Source organism: Onychomys torridus, chromosome 20 (assembly GCF_903995425.1).
Source record: "Onychomys torridus chromosome 20, mOncTor1.1, whole genome shotgun sequence".
In the NCBI taxonomy this organism is placed as follows: Eukaryota; Metazoa; Chordata; class Mammalia; order Rodentia; family Cricetidae; genus Onychomys; species Onychomys torridus.
Genome location: NC_050462.1, coordinates 29,002,416 through 29,023,355, shown reverse-complemented (window position 1 = coordinate 29,023,355; position 20,940 = coordinate 29,002,416). Strand labels below are relative to the sequence as shown.

The 20,940-nt window shown below is 39.3% G+C and overlaps 1 protein-coding gene across 1 annotated transcript in view; it reads left to right on the top strand.

Annotated features, from left to right (window-relative positions):
• The window catches only part of Nav3 (neuron navigator 3), a 762,474-nt gene extending 742,331 nt beyond the window's left edge, over positions 1-20,143 (top strand). The window contains exons 35-40 of the mRNA XM_036169458.1: positions 5,791-5,945; positions 7,706-7,777; positions 8,403-8,599; positions 9,493-9,611; positions 13,459-13,662; positions 17,197-20,143. Of these exons, the coding sequence (XP_036025351.1) occupies positions 5,791-5,945; positions 7,706-7,777; positions 8,403-8,599; positions 9,493-9,611; positions 13,459-13,662; positions 17,197-17,295 (846 nt within the window). The 3' untranslated portion in view covers positions 17,296-20,143. The remainder of the gene's footprint in view (positions 1-5,790; positions 5,946-7,705; positions 7,778-8,402; positions 8,600-9,492; positions 9,612-13,458; positions 13,663-17,196) is intronic.
• Positions 20,144-20,940: the final 797 nt, after the last annotated feature.

Below are 20,940 nucleotides of genomic sequence, written 5' to 3'. Positions count from 1 at the left end.
ACATGAAAGCCTCTTAGCACATGGTACTTTTCTTTCCAGCCAAAAGATAAAAGAATGCTGAGGTCTCTTGGGCATCCCCTATGTTCTTTTTGGCTTTTCTTCAGTGTTGACATGCCAGAACTCTACACAAGTTCTTTGTTTTGAAAAAATAAAACAAAAAAGTGGTTAGAAATTAAAATGGATTTGGAAGAGGAGATGGAAACATTTTGATAAAGTGGAGGATCATTTTGTAGATGGCTAGAATTAAATGTATCAACTCTAAAATTCAATGGGATGCAGTCTAACAATGTCAAGTATAGTGGGTCAAATCCGCTAACAAAATATTCTCTTTGGAAAATGCATTTATTTGTTGTACATGTTCTTTTATGGTTTCATTTATTTTTTTTAATTTTAGTACTAGGAGAAATTCTTAATAATTTAAATTGTTTCTAATCTCATATATATATATGTTTTTCGAGGCAGGGTTTCTCTGTGTAGGTTTGGTGACTATCCTGGATCTTGCTCTATAGAACAGGCTGGCCTCGAACTCACACAGATCCACCTGGCTCTGCCCCCTGAGTGCTGGGATTGAAGGCATGTGCCACTACCACCTGGCTCTAATTACATATTTTAATAGTCTTTTTCTGATGAGCAAAGACATTGCTATTAGATCAATTCAGATTTTGTTGCTGCTAAGTGGTCAGGGGTGAGAATCTCAGGAGTATTTAAAAAAAACATGGTGATAGGAAGAAATTCTTGGACCAATAATATAGTATTAATCAAGAAAGCACAAAAGACAGATGAAAGATGTTGGTTTTTCTCCCTTAGTTTGTTCTGTATGAATGAGCTGTCAGTCAGGCTGGATGCAAAATCAGTGCCAGAGAATATGGCTTATTATTCTCAAGTTGACAGAGAATCCACAGTTTTTTGGATTTTGGAGGAGAGAGAGAGTGAGTGGGAGTGGGAGGATGATATAAATGAAGAGGGAATGACAAGTTAAGTTTGTGTAGGGGTAGCAATGAGAAATACAGATTTTCTAAAATAAAATGCTAATTATGCATGAAATAATAAGTCTTTTGCTGCAGAAAAAAAAAATAGAGCCATGTAATTGCTGCTTTGTTTTATGCTTTGTCATTAGAAAGTACTGAAAAGACATGGCCAGAAAGTACTTACTCAAAAAAAAAAAAAAAAAAAAAAAATCAAACAATAAGCCATCAAAGAGAAAAAGAAAAGTGTCTCCTCATGGTTTTGGTACCTCTTCATTTTACATTCTGTTCCTCTTCTTCCCACACTTTAAGCTCTCTCTCAAGCTGCCAGCTGGAATATTGTGATTGAGAGCAAAGCACACAAACAATTACACTTTGTGACATTTGATAGAACAGATCCAGAAGGATGGAGATGGATTTAGTAAAGAGTATGTGGCCAGCTGAAGCCACTTGGAATGGTAGGTAGGAAAAAGATCAGAAAACTGGCCCGGGCAGATCCATCTGTAATGTGTCTCGAGTCAGAATCCAAGGCTGTGATCTCCCTATAAAAGTGGTGTTTTCCATGGTTTCAAAGTCTAGATGTGAATTCATCTCATGGCTATGTCCATCTGGCATCGGGCACTGCTCTCTTTTACCCAACTTGGTAATGCTTAATGTAAGCACGTCTCCCCCTTGACCTAAATTTTTTATCCCGTAAGCTGGCCACGAGGATCACAAAGTGCTTTCCAGTGGCCCATGGCTTTTATTGTATTCTCAAGAACCTACTACATATCCATGAATTTTTCTGCTGGTCTGAAGTCTCTTAATTCCTTGTATAGAATATGTTGATATTAAAAGAATTTCCTTTCTAAAAATTCTTGCTTTTATAATTCTAATTTTTCTTTTCCTTCCTACTTCCCAGGTAAGATCTTTCTTGGTCTTTTTACTAATTTTTTTCTGCCTTCACCAATGAAAATGTTCCTAGCGTTCTATCTTCCTTCTCTTTCCTGTTTCCCAGTGAGTGATTCTAGTTGCTTCCATGTGTGCTAACCTGTACGGTAGACATGAATTGAACATCATTAGCCATGCCCATCCTCCCCAATTTCAAAGTTTTCTTTTAACTGACAGCTGTGCTCTAGTTCATCTGATCAAATTCTATTTAGAAATGGCAGATGTGGCCCGCTTCAGAGGCCCATCCTCTTCCATTAACCTCTACCCTAACCGCCTGCTTACTCAGACTCCTACAATTTTTTTCCCCTAGAATTCCTCTTCACTCTTGTCAGCTCTATCCATTCACGTGATGGAAAATAGGATCTCTCTTCATAATTAAAATCTAGCTCAATTATAACCCTCGAGTGTTTTCTGTGGCTTTCTATACTCAATACAGAATATCACACTTTTCCTGTTCAGAATGATAGTGTCCTTTGGCTTCAACAGTCTCTGTGTTCTCTTGGCTCATCCCTTTTCTCTTTATGCAAAATCATAATTCTGCCTTACTCTCATCCCATGAATTTTACTTACGTCTGTGTGGTCACCAGGGGGTGTTTGATGATCTTCCCCTACCATTTCAGATTGTAAACTTTCTTTTTAGTGATTGGCATGCGTTTTTTCTTTCACCAAGCTCATTCTTTCTACCTGTCTTTTGGGCATTATGTTTTCTTATTTCTGACTTTGGCTCTTTCTGTTTTTCTGTATGAGAAGCTCCTCTCTCATTTTAAACATCAAAATATTTCCCATAAAGAAAAAAAAAATAGTGGGAAGTACTTCTGCTACTTGTGAGTGTTTTCCAGAGGCTGTGAGTAATCTTTATATGTTGTAAAACAAAAGAGATGAAAATACTGCTATTTTATCTTAATTATAGTTATGTGTATTGCCTAACTTCTCTGCACATGATAAGCTTCTGGAATGCTTTTATCTTTATTAGTCATTTTGTATATTTCTTTTGATAAATAAATTATTCCCTCCTACTGACAAGCAAACAGAGGTATCAGTGGTCCATAGGTCCACATTTTCTATGTGATACATTCCAATTCCCTCTTCAAGAATCCAGTCTCTTCTTTTTTTTTCTTTCCATTCCTTTTCACATACCACGACATGCACTGTGTCCCTCTGTAACAGCAGCATCCTTATTATTTTCTGGAATATAGCTTGCAGTTGTACGTTCTGACTTTTGTGAGGTTTTTGTTCTTAATATTTTAAATATTTTTTCTCATTATATTCTGTTGTTTAAACCTAGGAGAGGCTTCTTTTAACTCTCAGTGTGGTGCTTTATGCATGTCACGTTCTATTTGGTGTTGTGATGTTCTTATTGCTCAGGTTGTGTGTTAATCTACTGGATATTCTTGGAACAAAGAAACTCAGTTGTGGTGATATATTGTGTCCCCCCCCAATACATTGTGTACCCCAATAAAACTTATCTGAGGTCAGAGAATGAAACAGCCACTATATTAAACATAGAGAATAGGCAGTGATAGCACATACCTTTAATCCTAGCATTTGGGAGGCAGAGCTCTGTCTGGATCTCTGTGAGTTCAAGGCCACACTGGAAGCAGCCAGGCATGGTGGCATACACCTTTAATCCCAGCACTTGAGATCTCATGTTTTTGCTTGAGAAAGATGCATGCCTTTAATCCCAGGAAGTAATGGCAGAAAGCAGAAAGGCATATAAGATGTGAGGACCAGGAACTAGAGGCTTTTAAGCTTTTAGGCTTTTAGCAGCAGTTCAGCTGAGACCCTCCAGGGGTAAGGATTCAGAGGCCTTTCAGTCTGAGAATTTATGGAAACAGGATCAGCTGAGAGGAGTTGACAAGGTAAGGAAGCCATGGCTTGTTCTGCTTCTCTGACCTTTCGGCATTCACCCCAATATCTGACTCTGGGTTTGTTTTTTATTAATAAGACCTTTTAATATTCGTGTTACATTGGTTCCTTGAGTTCTCAGTACCAGTGTACCTGACACATAGTAAATTCTTGATAAAAGTGTGTTGAAGCAATGGATAACTTCAAACTTACCAGTTGGAATTTTACTTATTACCTAAGAATCATCTCAAAGACCACCTCCCTATGAGCCCATCAGAAAACTTGAACAAATATTACTCAATGCCACTGCTGTGCCCAGCATATCCACTCTGCTGTCAGTTCTCTAAGTTAACTTCATAGATAGAGTGAGGAAGCATCGCGTGTGTGAGGGGCATGTGTTTACCTGGCTGCCAGAAATTGGGATCATTGAATTGTTTTAACCCTGAGCAAGATTTACAAATTGAAAATGGCATTATGAATATGCAAATATTATGGAAATGTTCTTACTGATTAGGATAATTCTAAGGAACCTAATTTTGCTCCTGACCTACCCATCTGTGAGAACTGTCAATCAGAGAACTGGTTATCTTATTTAGGTTCAAAGTTATTAGACAAGAATAATGCATGGAAAATAACTAGGAAGCCCAAGAAATGCTAAGTGCTGGTATTAAATGATCCCATGAAATATAAGACATGCTTTCTCTGTTTAAAATTGCAGCAGTCATCTGATAATGAATAAGATAAATAAATAATCATCTACTTTTTTTGTTGTTTGAGGACTAGGGATGTGCTTTTACATACAACTCATCCAATTAGTTCGAATCAAAATGCTGAAAGTGTGAGGAACCTTGTTGTTGTTTGGTTTTGCTCTTTTGGGGGGGCTGCCAGCCAGCTCCCAAATAAATCATACACAGAGGCTCATTCTTGGCTTGTTTCTTTCCAGCTTTAATTAACTTTAAATCATCCCATCTGTCTTCTGTCTTTGGGCTTTTCCCGTTCTCTTACTTCTGTAAATCTTACTCTTACAACATGGCTTGCTGTGTAGCTGGGTGGCTGGCCCCTGGAATCCTCCTTCTCTTCCTCTGGCTCCTTGATCTCTTCCCTTCTCCCAAATTTCTCCTCCTCTATTTTCTTTCTGTCTTCCAGCCCCACCTATTTTCTTTCTCCTGCCTTGCTATTGGCCATTCAGTTCTTTATTAGACCATCAGGTGCTGTGGGATAATGCTTTTGTATACTGGTTTAATAAAACACTGATTGGCTGGTAGCCAGTCAGGAAGTATAGGTGGGATAAGCAGACAAGGAGAATTCTGGGAAGAGGGAAGCTGAATGAGAAGATGCCAGCCTACCGTTCAGGGAGCAGCATGTAATGGCATACAAGTAAATCCACAGAAAACGTAACAACATATATATGAACAGAAATGGGATGAGTTTAAGTGTAAGACCTAGTCAGTAGTAAGCCTGAGCTAATGGCCAATAAGTTTTAATTAATAAAAGCCTTTGTGTGTTTACTTTGGTCTGAGGGGCTGCAGACTGGGTGGGACACAGGAAATCTTCCAGCTACAATCAGGTGTTTTAGACAGGCACAATAATACAGTGTCACAGAGTTAAACAAATGCAACATAAACAAAAGTAACACACCTTAAAATAATATTCTACTACAGAACCTAAAAGGTGCCATTTTGGCTCTAGTCTATAACTGAAATAACTTTGGCAAAAATCTACTTTATTGAAATATTAAAAAGAAAAAAGATACCTGATATTTATAATTTACCAAGAGAGTTCCTGTCTAAAACTCAACTGGCTTTCCTTCTGAGGAGAAACCCCTGAAATACAGCTGTGTTTCTGGTTCTTGACGGCCTATGGAAATACTCTTCCTGCTCTCCTCCCCACTCCCCCCTTCTTTTAAAAATAGGAGCCTCTCAATTTTAAATGGGCTTTGACAATAATGAAAAGAACCTGAATGAAGGACAGAGTATGCTGTTCCTAAAAATGTGAATTGCTTGCATGTGCTAGAGACTCATCTCTGATGTATTTGTTCTGTCTCTTTAAGGAATTGCAGCAGTATCTTGCCAACCTGGCTGAGCAGTGCAGTGCTGACAATAATGGGGTGGAGCTCCCTGTGGTCATAATTCTGGATAATCTTCACCACGTGGGCTCTCTGAGTGATATCTTCAATGGTTTCCTCAATTGTAAATACAACAAATGGTAAGCTCTTCAAAATAATTGAAACAATCACATTTAGAAATTGGGATACTACCGGGCAGTGGTGGTGCACGCCTGTAATCCCAGCACTTGGGAGGCAGAGCCAAGTGGCTACCAAGTGAGTTCCAGGAAACCCTGTCTCAAAAAAAAAAAGAAAAGAAAAGAAATGGGGATACCATTTACTTCTTTGTAGCTTTTCAGGTTTTAAGACTTGTAGTGGATACTATTAGTGCAAGAACTTTTAATGGTATCTTAAATTTCCATAGAATCTGTATGTGTGCTTTAGAATACCTATTTATCCACAGCTATGTTCCAGGAAGGTTTTATGCTGTGTATTGTTTTGTTTTGTTGCTTGTTTTTGTTTTGAGGCAGGGTCTCCTTATGTTGAGCAAGTTTGCCTCAGCTTCCCAGTAATCCCCCTGCCTCTGTCTCCCCACACCACTGCACCTGATCTTTGGGAACTTTTATGGAAGCATTATGTCGTCTTTGATGATGTTAGTTTCCATAGACATGTTGGAAGTCTAGGATGCCAGTGTGGGTGGTAGGATGGTCAGGTTCTTTGAATGATTCTGTGATGACCAGAAGGATGTTTTTGAGCTCTCTATTCAGTCCCTACTATCAGTTCAACTTTTCCAGAGGGGTGAAGTTAATTCATTCAGATACAGGTCCCTCCAATAATGCAATGCTTTGCTATCTAAAGTGGAGGGACAGAGTAAATCAAGGCATCAATAATAATATCAATAATATGAAAACCTACATGTTCATTGGAGCATTGTCTCTAGAGAAAGACATAGAGAACACAACAATATAAATGGCAATAACCTTAGTAGTATTGGTATTCTAAATAATTGGTATTCTAAAAAAAAATCAATCTTTGCTAGTGATAAAATGCTACAAATTGATCAGCATAACATAAAGATTAAAGTGAGGAGCAAATCTTACTGTGTGACTAAAGAGCTTTAAGAAGGCTGAGGAGATGGCTAGGGACACTTGTTCTTACAGAAGACCTGGAAGATTCCCAGCACTCACAAAAAGGCTCACAGTGGTCCATCACTCCAGACTTGGCACCCTCTTCTGACCTCCAGGGGCATCAGACACACATGTGGCACACCGATGTACATGAGATAAAAACACTCATACACATAAAAGAAACTAATTTATAAAGAATCATTAAATAACTGATAACTAACAAGGTTTTGATATAAGCATAAGAGCTCTAAGATATTAGCCTAACCTGGACACAGTGGCGCATGCCTTGAATTCCAGTGTTTGAGAGGCAGAGGCAGACATATCTGTGAGTTCAAGGCCAGCCAGGGATACATAGTGAAACATTCTAAAAAAAGAAAAAAGAAAAGAAAAGAAAAGAAGAGAAGAGAAGAGGAAGAGAAAGAAAGAAGGAAAGAAAGAAAGAAAGAAAGGAAGGAAGGAAGAAAGAAAGAAAGGAAGGAAGGAAGGAAGAAAGAAAGGAAGGAAGAAAGGAAGAAAGAAAGAAAGAAAGAAAGAAAAAAGTTCTGTAGGTCTCCTTTTGTTATAAACTAAGGTTCAGATTGGAGAGAAAGAAGTGTTGCCCAGAGTGCCAGAGCTCAGGTTAGAATCCCCAATAGAAATTACATTCCTATTACTTTTGGCACTTTCCAATTGAACATTATGAAGCTTCCCTCTTAAAGCCTACTGTTAAAATAGAATAGGGTTTGCTTTTCTTAATTGTTTTTCTTTTAATCACTTTCTCTCTAGCACAGACCTCATTCTCTTATTTTTCCTAGTCCTTATATTATTGGCACAATGAATCAGGGAGTCTCTTCATCACCAAATTTAGAGCTACACCACAATTTCAGGTAAGGACTTGAAGGACTCTGTGTGTGTGTGTGTGTGTGTGTGTGTGTGTGTGTGTGTGTGTGTGTGCTCTGTGTGTACGCGTGTGTGCCCCCTGCCTAGCTGTGCTCTGTGTGTACATGTTATTGTGTCTTTCTAATCAGAAGGATGGCTGCTTTTCCATTTGGTTGTTGACAATCCTGCCCGTAGTAACCTGTGTCTTGGAGAGAATTTTCACTTCTCCTGGCACTCTTCCTCAAACAGACATCCTGTGATCTTTAATCTGTAATCGAAACGTGTTCCTTTCCCTGCTCACTACTTCCCTGGCTAAAAGAGAGCACCCTGCTTCTGAGGGAAGACTGAGAAGAGAGCTCCTAAGTCAGGATCTACAATTCTCCCACAGAAGTCCTCTCAGCATGTGTGCACCCACCCACTCTCAGTACATAAGCTTCATGGAAGCTAGGAAGTAAAATTTACCGTATTATAACTCTAATGACAATAGATTTTCTAAATGCTTGTGGCATCTAACTGAGGCCATCAATTAATATGGGAACATTAGTGCTTTATATTGCAATGAAAATTACTATGGAAATAAATTTTACGTTTTACAAAAGGACATCTGATTTTTTTTTCTTTTCTTTCTTGTAGATGGGTATTGTGTTCAAACCACACAGAACCAGTGAAAGGCTTCTTAGGCAGGTATCTTCGAAGGAAACTGATAGAGATGGAAATTGAAAGGAATATACGCAATAATGACCTAGTGAAAATCATAGATTGGATTCCTAAGACATGGCATCATCTCAATAGTTTTTTGGAAACACATAGCTCTTCTGACGTCACTATTGGTGAGTTCCAAAGTTAAAATATTCCATTTTCCAGGTGCTGAAAGCACTGTGTAAAGGTGGCCAGATTGTATGGTTAAATAACAAGGAAAGCTAGGCTTTTCAAAGCTCCCAAAGATTAAAGGATTCTTTGCCTTCCTAAAACTGTCTTTCTCTGAGTGTTATATCTACAATTATTTCATTGTATCTGACAATTAGGGGGAGTAAAATTAAGTTTGAAATAGGAAAGTGTCCAAAAATCAGAATACCAGTCCAAAGAAAAAGTACTCAGAGTAATTTTTTATGCTAGTAAGAATAATTCACATATTTTATCTATTAGCTCATTCAGATGTGGCTGTGAGAGAAGACTTTATTTAAAAATAATGGACTTCTTATAAATAAGTCTTGTGTTTCACATTTTTTTCCCAGAAGATAAAACCGAGTTACCCTCTTTCAGGGGCACAATGGTGTTTGTTTTTCCATTCCTTCTTAAGTTTCCTGGGCAGAAGTATGTTTCCCACTGCTGTCAATCATCAGAAATCCTCAGCTGCAGGCATTATTTCTGTCTTCAGCTTACAGTGTCTAGACTGATTCCAAATTCTGCAAATGATGGCATTTTGTAATTGACAATTCATCTCCTTGGAACTGAACTTTACATTGTTTGTAAAACAGGACTGGATCATAAACTTCACTATTTCTCTTCACCCTGTGTTTTGCCTTTTATTAATGTTTCATTGTTAGGAAAAACGAGGCCTGGAGACTCAACCTTTCATGAACATGTTCTCATAATGATTGGGCAGACCAACATTAGAATTTTCTAGGAATGTGTGTTATATTTCTCCAAAACATCTCTAAACATGTGTTTGGATTGGTAAATATGATGTTTCTGAAACATTTTACCACTTGTATCTTCTCAGGTCCACGGCTTTTCCTTCCTTGCCCGATGGATGTAGAAGGTTCTAGGGTGTGGTTCATGGACCTCTGGAATTATTCCTTGGTACCTTACGTTCTGGAGGCAGTGAGAGAAGGCCTTCAGGTAGAGTATATGACTTGTATTACTACATAGAAAAAATGAAGCAAAAAGGAAGCCAGACCCTCATTCTTATAAAAACAAAAGCGTTTATTTATTTGGCTATTTATGCAGAAAACTAAAGTAAGTAAAGAGCAACAAGTGTGCAGAAGTGTGTCTATTATCACAAGGCTATTGTGTATGTCTGTACAAAAGGAGCTTGCCCAACACTATACACTGAAGGCTAAGATTGTTGTAATGGGTGTTAAACATGTTCTTACTGAACAGATATTTAATTATACAGGTATACATCTTAGGGCATAGACTAGTAAGTGGATCCAAGGAAAAAGACATAACTTTATGTAATTAGATGTTTCCTGTCCCCACCACATGTTTCCATGTACCTGGCAGCCACTTCCCAAATTACCACACAGATGCTTATATTAATTATAAATGCTCAGCCAATAGCTCAGGCTTATTACTAACCAGCTCTTACACTTAAATTAACCCATAATTTGTATCTATGTTTAGCTTGGTTCCTTTTCTCAGTATGACATTTTTGTCTTGCTTCTCTGCACTTGTAGATGACTCTGACTCTGCCCTTCCTCTTCCCAGAATTCTCCTAGTCTGGCTCTCCAGCTCAATCTCTTCCTGCTCAGCTATTGGCCAATCAGTTGTTTATTAGCAAATGAGAGTAATAAATATTCATAGTGTAGAAAAGGATTATCCCACAGCAGCTTTAGTTCAAACATTTTGCATTTCATGAATTTTCAAAAACCATGGTGCTGCCTACAATGTAAGCTGGTCTCTCAAATTTCATTTATTCAAAAAATCATATTATCATTTATGAAAACTCATTTATATTAGAGAAGTTTTGTTTTAAAATTAACATTTAGGTAAATTTATTTTCCCTCCAGATACATTTTCCATATTAATAAACTATTATCCTAATCCTTATATATAGACTGATATTTCATATGTGCTTGCTAACAAATAAAAAGCAGCAGAACCCTTATGAGCCCCAAAGTGGTGATATATAAACTGCTTAACTTCCTTAGATTAACTTCCTTAAAAGTCTATTTTTGGAGATACATGGGTTTTTTTTATATTATAGTAAATAATATTTGCTAAACTCTTCCTTGGCCATTATAATTGTGTAAAGCTTCCATTTGGGTGAGTCATAATCATTTAAGTAATCATAATCTCTCAAACAGCAAGTTTCTTGCTGTGGCTCCTGAGAATTTGTACTAGGATAGTGTGAAAAGCAATAAGTTACCTTATAGGTATAGAGGATCAAGCTGGGAGACAGCACATGAAATAGGCAAAAAGAGCATACTTTTAATAGATGGAAAATTCTTGTTGAAGTTGAAACCTTTACTATCTGAAAGAATTTAGATGAGAGTCTTGGAGGGCCCCATCTGTGCCCTCTAGGGCAGAAAAGGTCATAAGTCATATCACTGGATCTAATCATGTCAAAGGACCTTATATCAGAAGAAATGAAGAAATAATTCTGGGTCTCTCCATTTGGAGGAACAGAAAAGGAAAGTCATTTTTGGATGAAGGAAGGCTGGTGCTTTGCTGAGGACCATCTGGGGAATGCCCTGGGACACATGTTCTGGTTGGAAAGGGTGCTGCTGACACACACAATCTGAGTTTTTCTGCTGGTGATTCCACTGTTCTTGAAATGTCAGTGATCAAATCAGCTCTTTCTGGGTGTTAAATTTCTCCTCTTACAATACTCACATTTTTTGTTGTTGGTCTCTCATACTCTTGCTGTCCTAGCTGATTCATTAAAATGGCTGTCATCTGTTCTTTAAACACACTCGAGTCTTTTGAGGTCAATTCTAGACTTGCATTTTTTTTTCTTCTTTTAGATTTACTTATTATTTTTATTTTATGTGATGAATGTTTTGCTTGGATGTAAGTATGTGCACTACAGACATGTCTTGTGCCTTTGGAAGCCAGAAGAATGTGTCAGTTACCCTAGATATAGAGTAAAGGAAGATTGTAAATTGTCATGTCATTGCCAGGAATCAAACATGGTTCCTCTGGAAAAGTAGCCAGTGCTCTTAACCACTGAACCCTTCTTCAAACCCCTAAACACAAACATTTTAAGAATTGTACAATGCCAGGTATTAGTGGCACATGACTTTAATCCCAGTACTTGGGAAGCAGAGGCAGGTGGATCTCTGAGTTCAAGGCCAGTCTGGGCTACAGAGTGAATTCAAGGACAGCCAAAGCCACACAGAGAAATCCTGTCTTGAATCCCTCCCCAAAAAAGAATTACATTCTACTTTTAATTAGTAGTACTTGTGTGTGTTTTTTAAACCATATATTAAGTAGTTTTTAACTGAGACAAAACAATCAGATTTTTTTGGGGGGTGTGAGACAGAGGTTTTTTTTTGTTTGTGTGTGCCAGGGTTTTTCTGTGTAGTTTTGGTGCCTGTCCTGGATCTCTCACTATAGATCAGGCTGTTCTTGAACTCACAGAGATCCACCTGCCTCTGCCTCCCAAGTGCTGGGACTAAAGACATGTGCCACCACCACCTGACAAGAGAGCTATGTTTCTTTTAAATCACAATGCAAAACAAATAATCTTCAGATTTCTGCCTCTGTCCCTGCCTCCCAAAGGAATACTGGGACCTGGAAAATTTTTATATTATCACGGATTCAAATTTTAATATAATTTCCAGAGAAACCTAAAAGTATTTGGTGGGCTTGTACTCACAATACCTATATTTTCCTTTGGTCTCACTGAACCACTAAATAAAAGCACCCATCATTACTGGACAAACCGCAGGCAGTCTGTCCTCTGAGGTCATGTCATTAGAGCCCCTGGTAACCAGAGCGGTCCTTGGTGGCACAGATCCCAAGGGACAAGAAAGCACACTGTTGCTTCGTCCTAAGTGTGGATCTTTGTCCATGTCCTCTCAGCCTTACCCCTTGTTTACAGTCTCAGCTGTTTCTAGCCCCTCACCGTGCCCTCTTCAGCTTTGCTTCTACCATAGAAACTCCTACATCATTTTCGCCCCTGTATTCTACTGACATGACTTTCTCCCGCCTCTTGTGTCTCTTTCTTACTGTGCTCATCGTTTTCCCATAGATTCTGACAGAATTCATCCTTGTGTTTCCATTTTTCCCTTAAAAAAAAAAAAAAAAAAGATTTACATATGTACAGTGTTCCGCATACAGTGCACATATGCCTGCAGGGCAGAAGAGGGCGCCAGATCTCATGACAGATGGTTGTGCGCCACCACCTGGTTGCTGGGGATTGAATTCAGGACCTCTGGAAGAGCAGCCAGTGCTCTTAACCGCTGAACCATCTCTCCAGCCCCTTCCTGTTGCTCTTATTTATAAATGTATCGGAAGTCTTCCAAAGGGAAGCGATGGAATTTTGAGGGGACGGGCGCTACTGGAGGGGAAATGGTAATCGGGAGTACAGCGAATGGACAAAAAGCTGCTCTCGTTCTTTGTCTTTCCAAAGTACGTTTTGTTAGAGAACTCCCATTATTGTAAAAAACAGATTTTGCTTTTTTTTTTTTTTTCATTTTATTTTTTAATCAGCCTTGAGGACTTCTTGTTTGTTTCTTTGCCCTGGTTTTGTCAAGTTACTAGCAAGAGCAAACGCGTACAAGAATGTCTCTATTTCTTCCTAATAAACCTCCTCCATGCTTTCTCCCACCTCGGGTGCCCCCTTCTAGGTTGTAGAATTTTGAGGTTTTAAGTGAGCTATGTAGATGCAAATATGTTTAAAATCTGGCAAATCTGCCTGAAAGACCCACAGGAACTGAATGTGAAAATAACCACCTGATTAGCAGTCACGCTTTTTGCCCCCACCTAATAGCAATGATATTTGTGTGTGGTAAACTTTCAGATGTACGGGAAACGGGCACCGTGGGCAGATCCGTCCAAGTGGGTCCTCGAGACGTACCCGTGGAATCCTGTCTCCCTGCCCCAGGAGGGCCCGGCACTGCTGCAGGTGCGGCCGGAAGATGTTGGGTATGAGGGCTGCACATCTGCGAAGGAAGCCACAGCGTCAAAGCGCGTTCCCCAGACGGACTCAGAAGGGGACCCCTTGGTGAGCGCGTCCGATTATGCTTGTTTTACCTTGATGTCAGTGTGTGGTCGTTAGCATTTAGCTGTCAGTATCCAAGACCAGTTACTGTTGGTAATAGATGAAACCAGCTGGGAAGGGGTCATCATTCAAAATATTACCTTCAGCACAATGTCCCTGGTTGAAATTCTTAAAAAACAAATGAACAAATAAACAAAAACAAAACCCAACTTATTTGTCAAATATAAATATATGAGACCCTCAAACTGGTTCAAACTGTACTATAATTTTTCTCTGATTATATATTAAATTGTGTTGATATTTAAATAATCAGTATTTTAGTTGTCGTGACAATCCCCTAGGTATTTAAGAGAAAACTGAAGTTTACCCATAAAATATAATCAAATATACACAGAACAAAACCTATTTACTGTATATCAACTAACCATATTAAATGCACCGTTAGTCTTCTGTTACTTTCAGTGGGGAAGGATAAACTCTTTTGTTTATAAGATTTATCTATTTGTGTGTGCACTGATGTTTTTATGTCTGTGAGAGGGGTCCAGATCTCCTGGAACTAAGGTTACAGATAGTTCAATAGCTGCCATGTGGATGCTGGGAACTGAACCCGGGTCCTCTGGAAGAGTAGTCAATATCCTAAACCGTTGAGCCATCTCTGTAGCAATGAAAAAGGAGGTAGTCTTACTACTTTCCTCTGTGTGCTAGTGCATATAATTTAGTTGTAGAAGCACTACAGTAGTTTAAATAAGTGTATAGAATTCCTGTGTGTGACTATTATGAGAGTATTGAGTACATATTGTGACTGGGAATAAAGACCACTTTTTCGTATATCTACTTTGTGTTCTTATAGTATTGTACTAGTGAGAACCTCAAGAAGGAATTACATGCTCTGTGACAGAAAGTACCATCTAAAACTAAACCTTGGGTCAGCTATATTCTGTTGTGAACAAACATAGGCTGTCTCTGTCTTTGTTTCTGTATATCTGTATAATCACCAATGGAAAGCGAACATGTTGCAGTCTAATCTAAATTAGAAATCCTAGTAGGGAAATTATTATTGTCAGGAGCCTGGTTTTGAATCTGAACAAGGACAAATGTTCTGGTACACTGAACATTGTTTTAAAAAGGAAAGGTACCCGCATCACCAAAATGTTGGCATGTGTGTGCTAAAAATGCTAAGATCTGGTGATCATGGTAGGGTGTCATCATTTAGGATCTTAAAAGGACATAGTCCAGGAGTGATGCAAGATGTATGCATAAACTACAGAAATGCAGGAGACTTGGAGGGCAGAATTATGAGTCTGGGATGGTTGAGCTGAGAGTTGATACAAGCATTGGGGTTTTTCATGTGGTTGAATACAGAGCAGCCTCTCAAATCAAGGAAGTGTCACACAAAACACTGCCAAACAGCACAGCGAAAATTAAGAGTTAGAGGCCAGTTATCAGTTGGTTGGAAGAATTAAAACTATAGACTTATCCAGCTGTTAGATTTCATTGAGCCATTTTATTTTTACGGGTAGTTAAAACTTTATCACATGGACAGTGGAGCATCAGTGGGTATTTTTCACTAGTGTCTTTCTGTTTAGATTTGTAGTTGCTGTAGATGATTCTAGTAACAGAGCGGAGGACAGAGTATGGAGCTGGGGTGAATGGTAGAGTTTCAGCTCCTGAGTGAGATAAATGGAAGAACATGTTTGAATAATAGGCATTATCTTGGCTGTGAGTATAGGAAGGATGCAGGGGAGACCAGGGGAAAATGATGTGCAGAGAATCCACATTGATCACAATGGTAACTGAGTCATATGTATACTTACTTTCTTTTTATAATGCCCTTTGATATTAATGTATATAAACACTGCCATAAACAGAATAAATCCCACTGTATGTGTTTATTACAGATCTGAGATTGGGAGCTGATGCTAACTGAACCTACTATATAGCACCATTTCCTTTTATGTATTTTATTTTATGTATATGAGTATTTTGCCTGTGTGTGTGTGTGTGTGTGTGTGTGTGTGTGTGTGTGTGTGTGTAGCACATGTGAACCTTGTGCCCACTGGGGTCAAAGGGTATTGCATTTTCTCTTTTTAAGTCAGGAGGGTGCTCAGACATAATTCTCTTTTATAAACCAGCTTCCATCAAATGCTTAAGTTTCAGGCATTATCAGGAACTACTTTGATCTCATTTCCTTGTGTAGCTGGTTTAGTACATTAAGGTAGTTAAGGCTGAAATTCTATTGAAAAACACCCTGGAAATTATCAACATGATTTCAAAACACTCCTATAACCACAGCCTCTTTGTCAAAATGGCGTTCTTGCTGGAATTGATGATTACCAGTTCATCATGTATTCCACATACATTTTATACTGGCATACACATATTCATAGCCTGACTGAAGACCAAGAAATCTTGTTTTAGATATCCCTGCTCTATTTCTCTGAGTTGAAAGATAAAGGGCAACTTTGATTGTTGCAGGAAGTGCTGTAGTTAGTATTTGGCACTACGCAATATAAAGTTTATTGTACTGTAAGAAACCCTCAATAAGAAAACAAGTCCCTGACCCTCACGAAGACAGGCGCCAATTACCCTGTGCCTTTGGAAATTGTTGAGCCATCGATTTTCCCAGTCTGCTTTTAAACATACTTTTTTGTTTTCCTAGCTCCCATCTCTAATAGTGGAACTGCAGATCTATTGAAATCCAAGCCTTTTATTTCATAATACATCGGAAAGCTGTCTTTCTCCCCAGGTCCTCTCATGCACAAGTCCTTTCTCTCCTGGAACAAACACGACCATATTCTCCGATGAGGTTGAGAAGCTTGAGAGCGCTGCTATTGTTCCAGACGGTGGCTTTTGTTCTCAGTGATGTATCAATCATATTTCAGCCAGAGCCTCAGTGACAGCAAACACTTGACAGTCATTCTTTCCTTCTCCTTCTTCAAATGCTCATGGTCTGCTTCCTCTAGTTACCCCCTCTCGAGGTCAGCTCCTGATCAACAGATGGTGTGCTGTGCGCAGCAGCTGACTTTGTTCCACTCCATCCATCCCCTGCTTCTCTCTCAAGGGATAGTGCTTGCAAGCCTGTGTGTGTGTGTGTGTGTGTGTGTGTGTGTGTGTGTGTGTGTGTGTGAACATTCATGACTTTCACTTGCCATTCAATGCTCTCTGCTTCTCCCAGCCAAAAAGCTGGGAAGCTTGGCTTGCTCTCCTGCAACCAACCCCAGATGTCCAGCTGTGATAGCTTCCTGTTCTGTTTCCCTGCTGAAACAGTATTCATTCACAGCCCTAAATAAAAGAGTTATCTTGCGGCCCTATTTTTTTTTTTTTTTCTTCTGGTTTAGAGCTGTAGTCATATTTGAGAGAAACAATTCAGGAGCCAGGTCGGTCGGTGAGCGAAAACCCATTAACTGTTGTGTGCATTTCATTTGGATGGGATGAGAAAAGTTCAGTTCTCTGAGATGGCTCAGCGCCCTCCTCATTCTGGGGCTGGCTGACTCCATGCATAGTTGCTCACAAGGATGTCTCTTTCTCTTTCTTCAGATGAATATGCTAATGAAACTCCAGGAAGCAGCCAACTACTCGGGCACACAGAGCTGTGACAGTGATAGCATCCACCGCCATGAAGACATTTTGGATTAGTCTCTTGAATCCACCCTCTGAAGGGTGAAAAGAGTTAGGCGAAGGACGATGCTTTTCAAAGGTGTTTTAAAAGACAGGTATTGTCACTAAACCACTGCCAGTATGAAAAGTCCCCTGTCAGGGCCCTGACCCAGAGTCTAGAGTCATGTGGCCTCCGAGGAAGCAGCAGAATTAAGTTGCAATGGCCAGGATGCTAAATTGAAATGGGAACTTTGCTTATTCTATTCCTAGGCATTTTTATAACCATGAAGTGAGCAAGGGCTCCATAGCACAACTGGAAAGGACCCTAAGGACAGGGCATCTGAGTAGATTGCACACGCGAGAGCAGACTGGACTTTAGTTTATTCCTCTTTCAAAGTTTACAATGCAGGACTTACTTTTTTTTTTCTTTTCCTTTCTTTTTTTCGTGCCTTTCTTTTGTTTCCTCTGAGGGGCTGCCCTCCTCAGGCAGGGTCCATTCTTCTGATCCACGCCACTGCCTTTGTGCCACATGGTGCTGGTGACAGGGCTCCGGTAGTGTTTGCGGTGTGTGTTCACTCCATTGCAGAAGGAATGGAAGAGGCCAGTCCTCTCCAGAAGCACAAAGGGAATTGTGCAACCACCAGAAAAACACTGCTGTGGCGGTGAATGGGAAGGGCCAGCTTCCTACTGACCGCTGCACTCTTCTGAAGTGAGCTACTCTCTTCTTAGTGTATGAGTCATGGGTTTTATAAGATTGTTTTTACCCACAGTGGTCTTTTCAAACCACCTGCCCACTCCCTGAACCAGAGTTTTATACTAATTATTAGTCAACACTGACAAAAGGCTTTTTTAGGGCTTTATTTGTTTGCGCCTTTTCAGTGAAAGAAGGAACATTTTCTATGGTGCTGTCTCGCTGCCTTAAAACAGATTTCTCCAACAGCTTAACAGTTGCTTTCAATCCTAAACCATTGGTTACTTCCACTGTCTCTTCATTTACAACCCAGCAACACACCAGTTAACACAGCAGCCTCACTTCTAGATATCGTTTTTTATTTTCGTTTTCTTGAAGAAATGGATAGGGGAAAGAACAGTATTTTTATCTTATGAATAAAGAGATTTCTTTGCCTATCCTGCAAATGATCTGAGAACCGTAGAACCCCTCTGTGACCGTCACTTAAAAGCAGAGACAGGTGGCTTCATTCCACCCAGTTCTAAATGGAAGCATTTCAGAAGGTAGGAGATTTCTAATTCGGGTCCAGGTGAGCTATAAGCCCTGGATTCACCATGAGCACAACTATTTGGCTTTCCTTCCCTTGTCTTTATCTTTCAAAGGAAAAAAAAAAATGTTAGTTTGGACGCATGTTGTTTTTGATTGCTATTATTGGAGATGAGACATTCACCATTAAAGAATACTGATGCAGTCAGTCACTGTGGAAGAGGAAGTATGTATACTGTACAAGAAGGTTAGATTTGCACAGTCTACTGGGTAGGTATTGTAAATAATGATTTTTTTTCAAACTTGCACAAAATCAAAACAAACACAAACAAAACTGTATTTTATCCTGTTGGTGTTAAGAGGTGTGTTCCACTTGCTGAGATTTCCTGTATGTTGCAAACAAATACAGAATGCAACCCCTCGAAGCTGTTATTATCTGGTGTGTTTGTCCTGTACTTACAAGTTGTTGTGACAATGCAGGAGCTATCCGTGCTACAGTGAGCATGCTTCCGAACTGTACACAAGGCCAGTACATTTTTGGATGAGTAACTGTCTGAAAATACATCTCTTGTGGCAGGCTATAAAGACAGTGTGTGAAAGCTAATCACTCACTGGCGAAGTTATATTACCCACAGAGGACAGATTCAAAGTTGATGAAACCTAAGGTCTATGCCATGGTGTAGATGTAGCTCTGTATGCCTTTTGGGACATGTTATTGGTGCTACCCTCTGTGACCATCTATGGGTTGGTTTCTCTAGAACAAAATTAACAACATGAGGTATCTGTGCAGATTTCAGAGTGTCACTAAGTGACATATAGGTCCTTACACGGTGCTATTGCCCTGAGGGAAATCAGACTGAGTTTATGCACACAGAATTGTCACCCTGACTTTGGAGCCTCAACTGTGGGTCAAATCTGTCGTGCAACAATGATGTATGTAGCTGGATGAGTGACTAGTTGCCCTTGTATGATAAGTCATCTAAGGAAAATTGCTAATCTTCCCCTGCCATTTCGAGAAACACAGTCCACACACATGAGCATCAACAGAACTTCTTGCAATACATCCCAGTAGGTACGCCTAGTTTACAACGTAAACTAGCTTGTGAAACATTTGTCTGTATACATTTTATATTTTGTACATTTTTGGATGTAACATATCATGTAAATAGGCAGAAGCAGTGAAAGAAATCACCTGAGAAATTTTGTAGTCTTTGTAAAGCCCCAACAATAAGTACTTGGTGTCAATGGACCTAACTGGATGATGTATTTTCTATTGGTTTATTGTCCCTTTAGCTTGTAAACCAGCTTGCATATATTTTTTTGCAAATGTGCACCCTGTATCTGTCTAAATTATTACTTTGCCATTAAAGTGGAATTATTTATTGACAACAAGGTGTGGTGTCTATGTATGGGGGAAATCTTGAATTAGTATGTGTAGGGACATGACAAGCTTTAAAATGCTGCTTCACTATTAACATGTCATCATTAGGGATCTGTGTGAATTTATATTTTATAAGCATCATAGGAAGGACTCTGAAGCATTGGAACAAATAAATGAACTACATGCAGTATATATGTAGCTCCTAAAGTGAAAGTTATTTATTCAGTGAATATTTTTTAAAATTCTGAGTGGTATTCAAACATGCCTGGATGACAAATACAAATTAATATAAAAAAATAAAATGTCAATATTCACTGAGTTAAATCAACTCATTATGTGTTTCATTGTTTTTATTCCATCAGATTCTCTTTTGACCTTTTAGTCCTAAAGATGATTTTAAAGCAAAAGTAATTGTTGTGTGTGTGTGTGTGTGTGTGTGTGTGTGTGTGTGTGTGTGTGTATGTGTGTGTGTATGTGTGTGTATATGTGTGTGTATGTGTGTGTATGTGTGTGTATGTGTGTGTGTATGTGTGTGTAGCTAGAGTTTTCCTGACTGGCCCAGTCAGGACAAATCTCTCTTACCCACCAGTCCCACAGTCGCTCAGACCCAACCAAGAAAGCACACAGAAACTTACATTGTTTACAAACTGTATGGCTGTGGCAGGCTTCTTGTTATCTACTTTTTCTATCTTAAATTAACCCATTTCTGCTTATCTATACTTTGCCTCATGGCTTGTGGCTTACCGGTGTCTTTACATGTTGCTTTTCATGGCGGCGGCTGGCGGTGTCTCCACAGCCTTCTACTTCCCAGAATTCTCTTCTCTCTTGTCCCGCCTATACTTCCTGCCTGGCCACTGGCCAATCAGAACTTTATTTACACAGAGCGATATCCACAGCATGTGTGTGTATGTGTGTGTTTGTATGTGTGTGTGTGTGTGTGTGTGTGTGTGTGTGTATGGGTATGTGTGTATGTATGTGTGTATGTATGTGTGTGTATGTGTGTGTATGTATGGGTGTGTGTGTATGTATGTGTGTATGCATGTGTGTGTGTATGTGTGTGTATGTATGTGTGTGTATGTGTGTATGT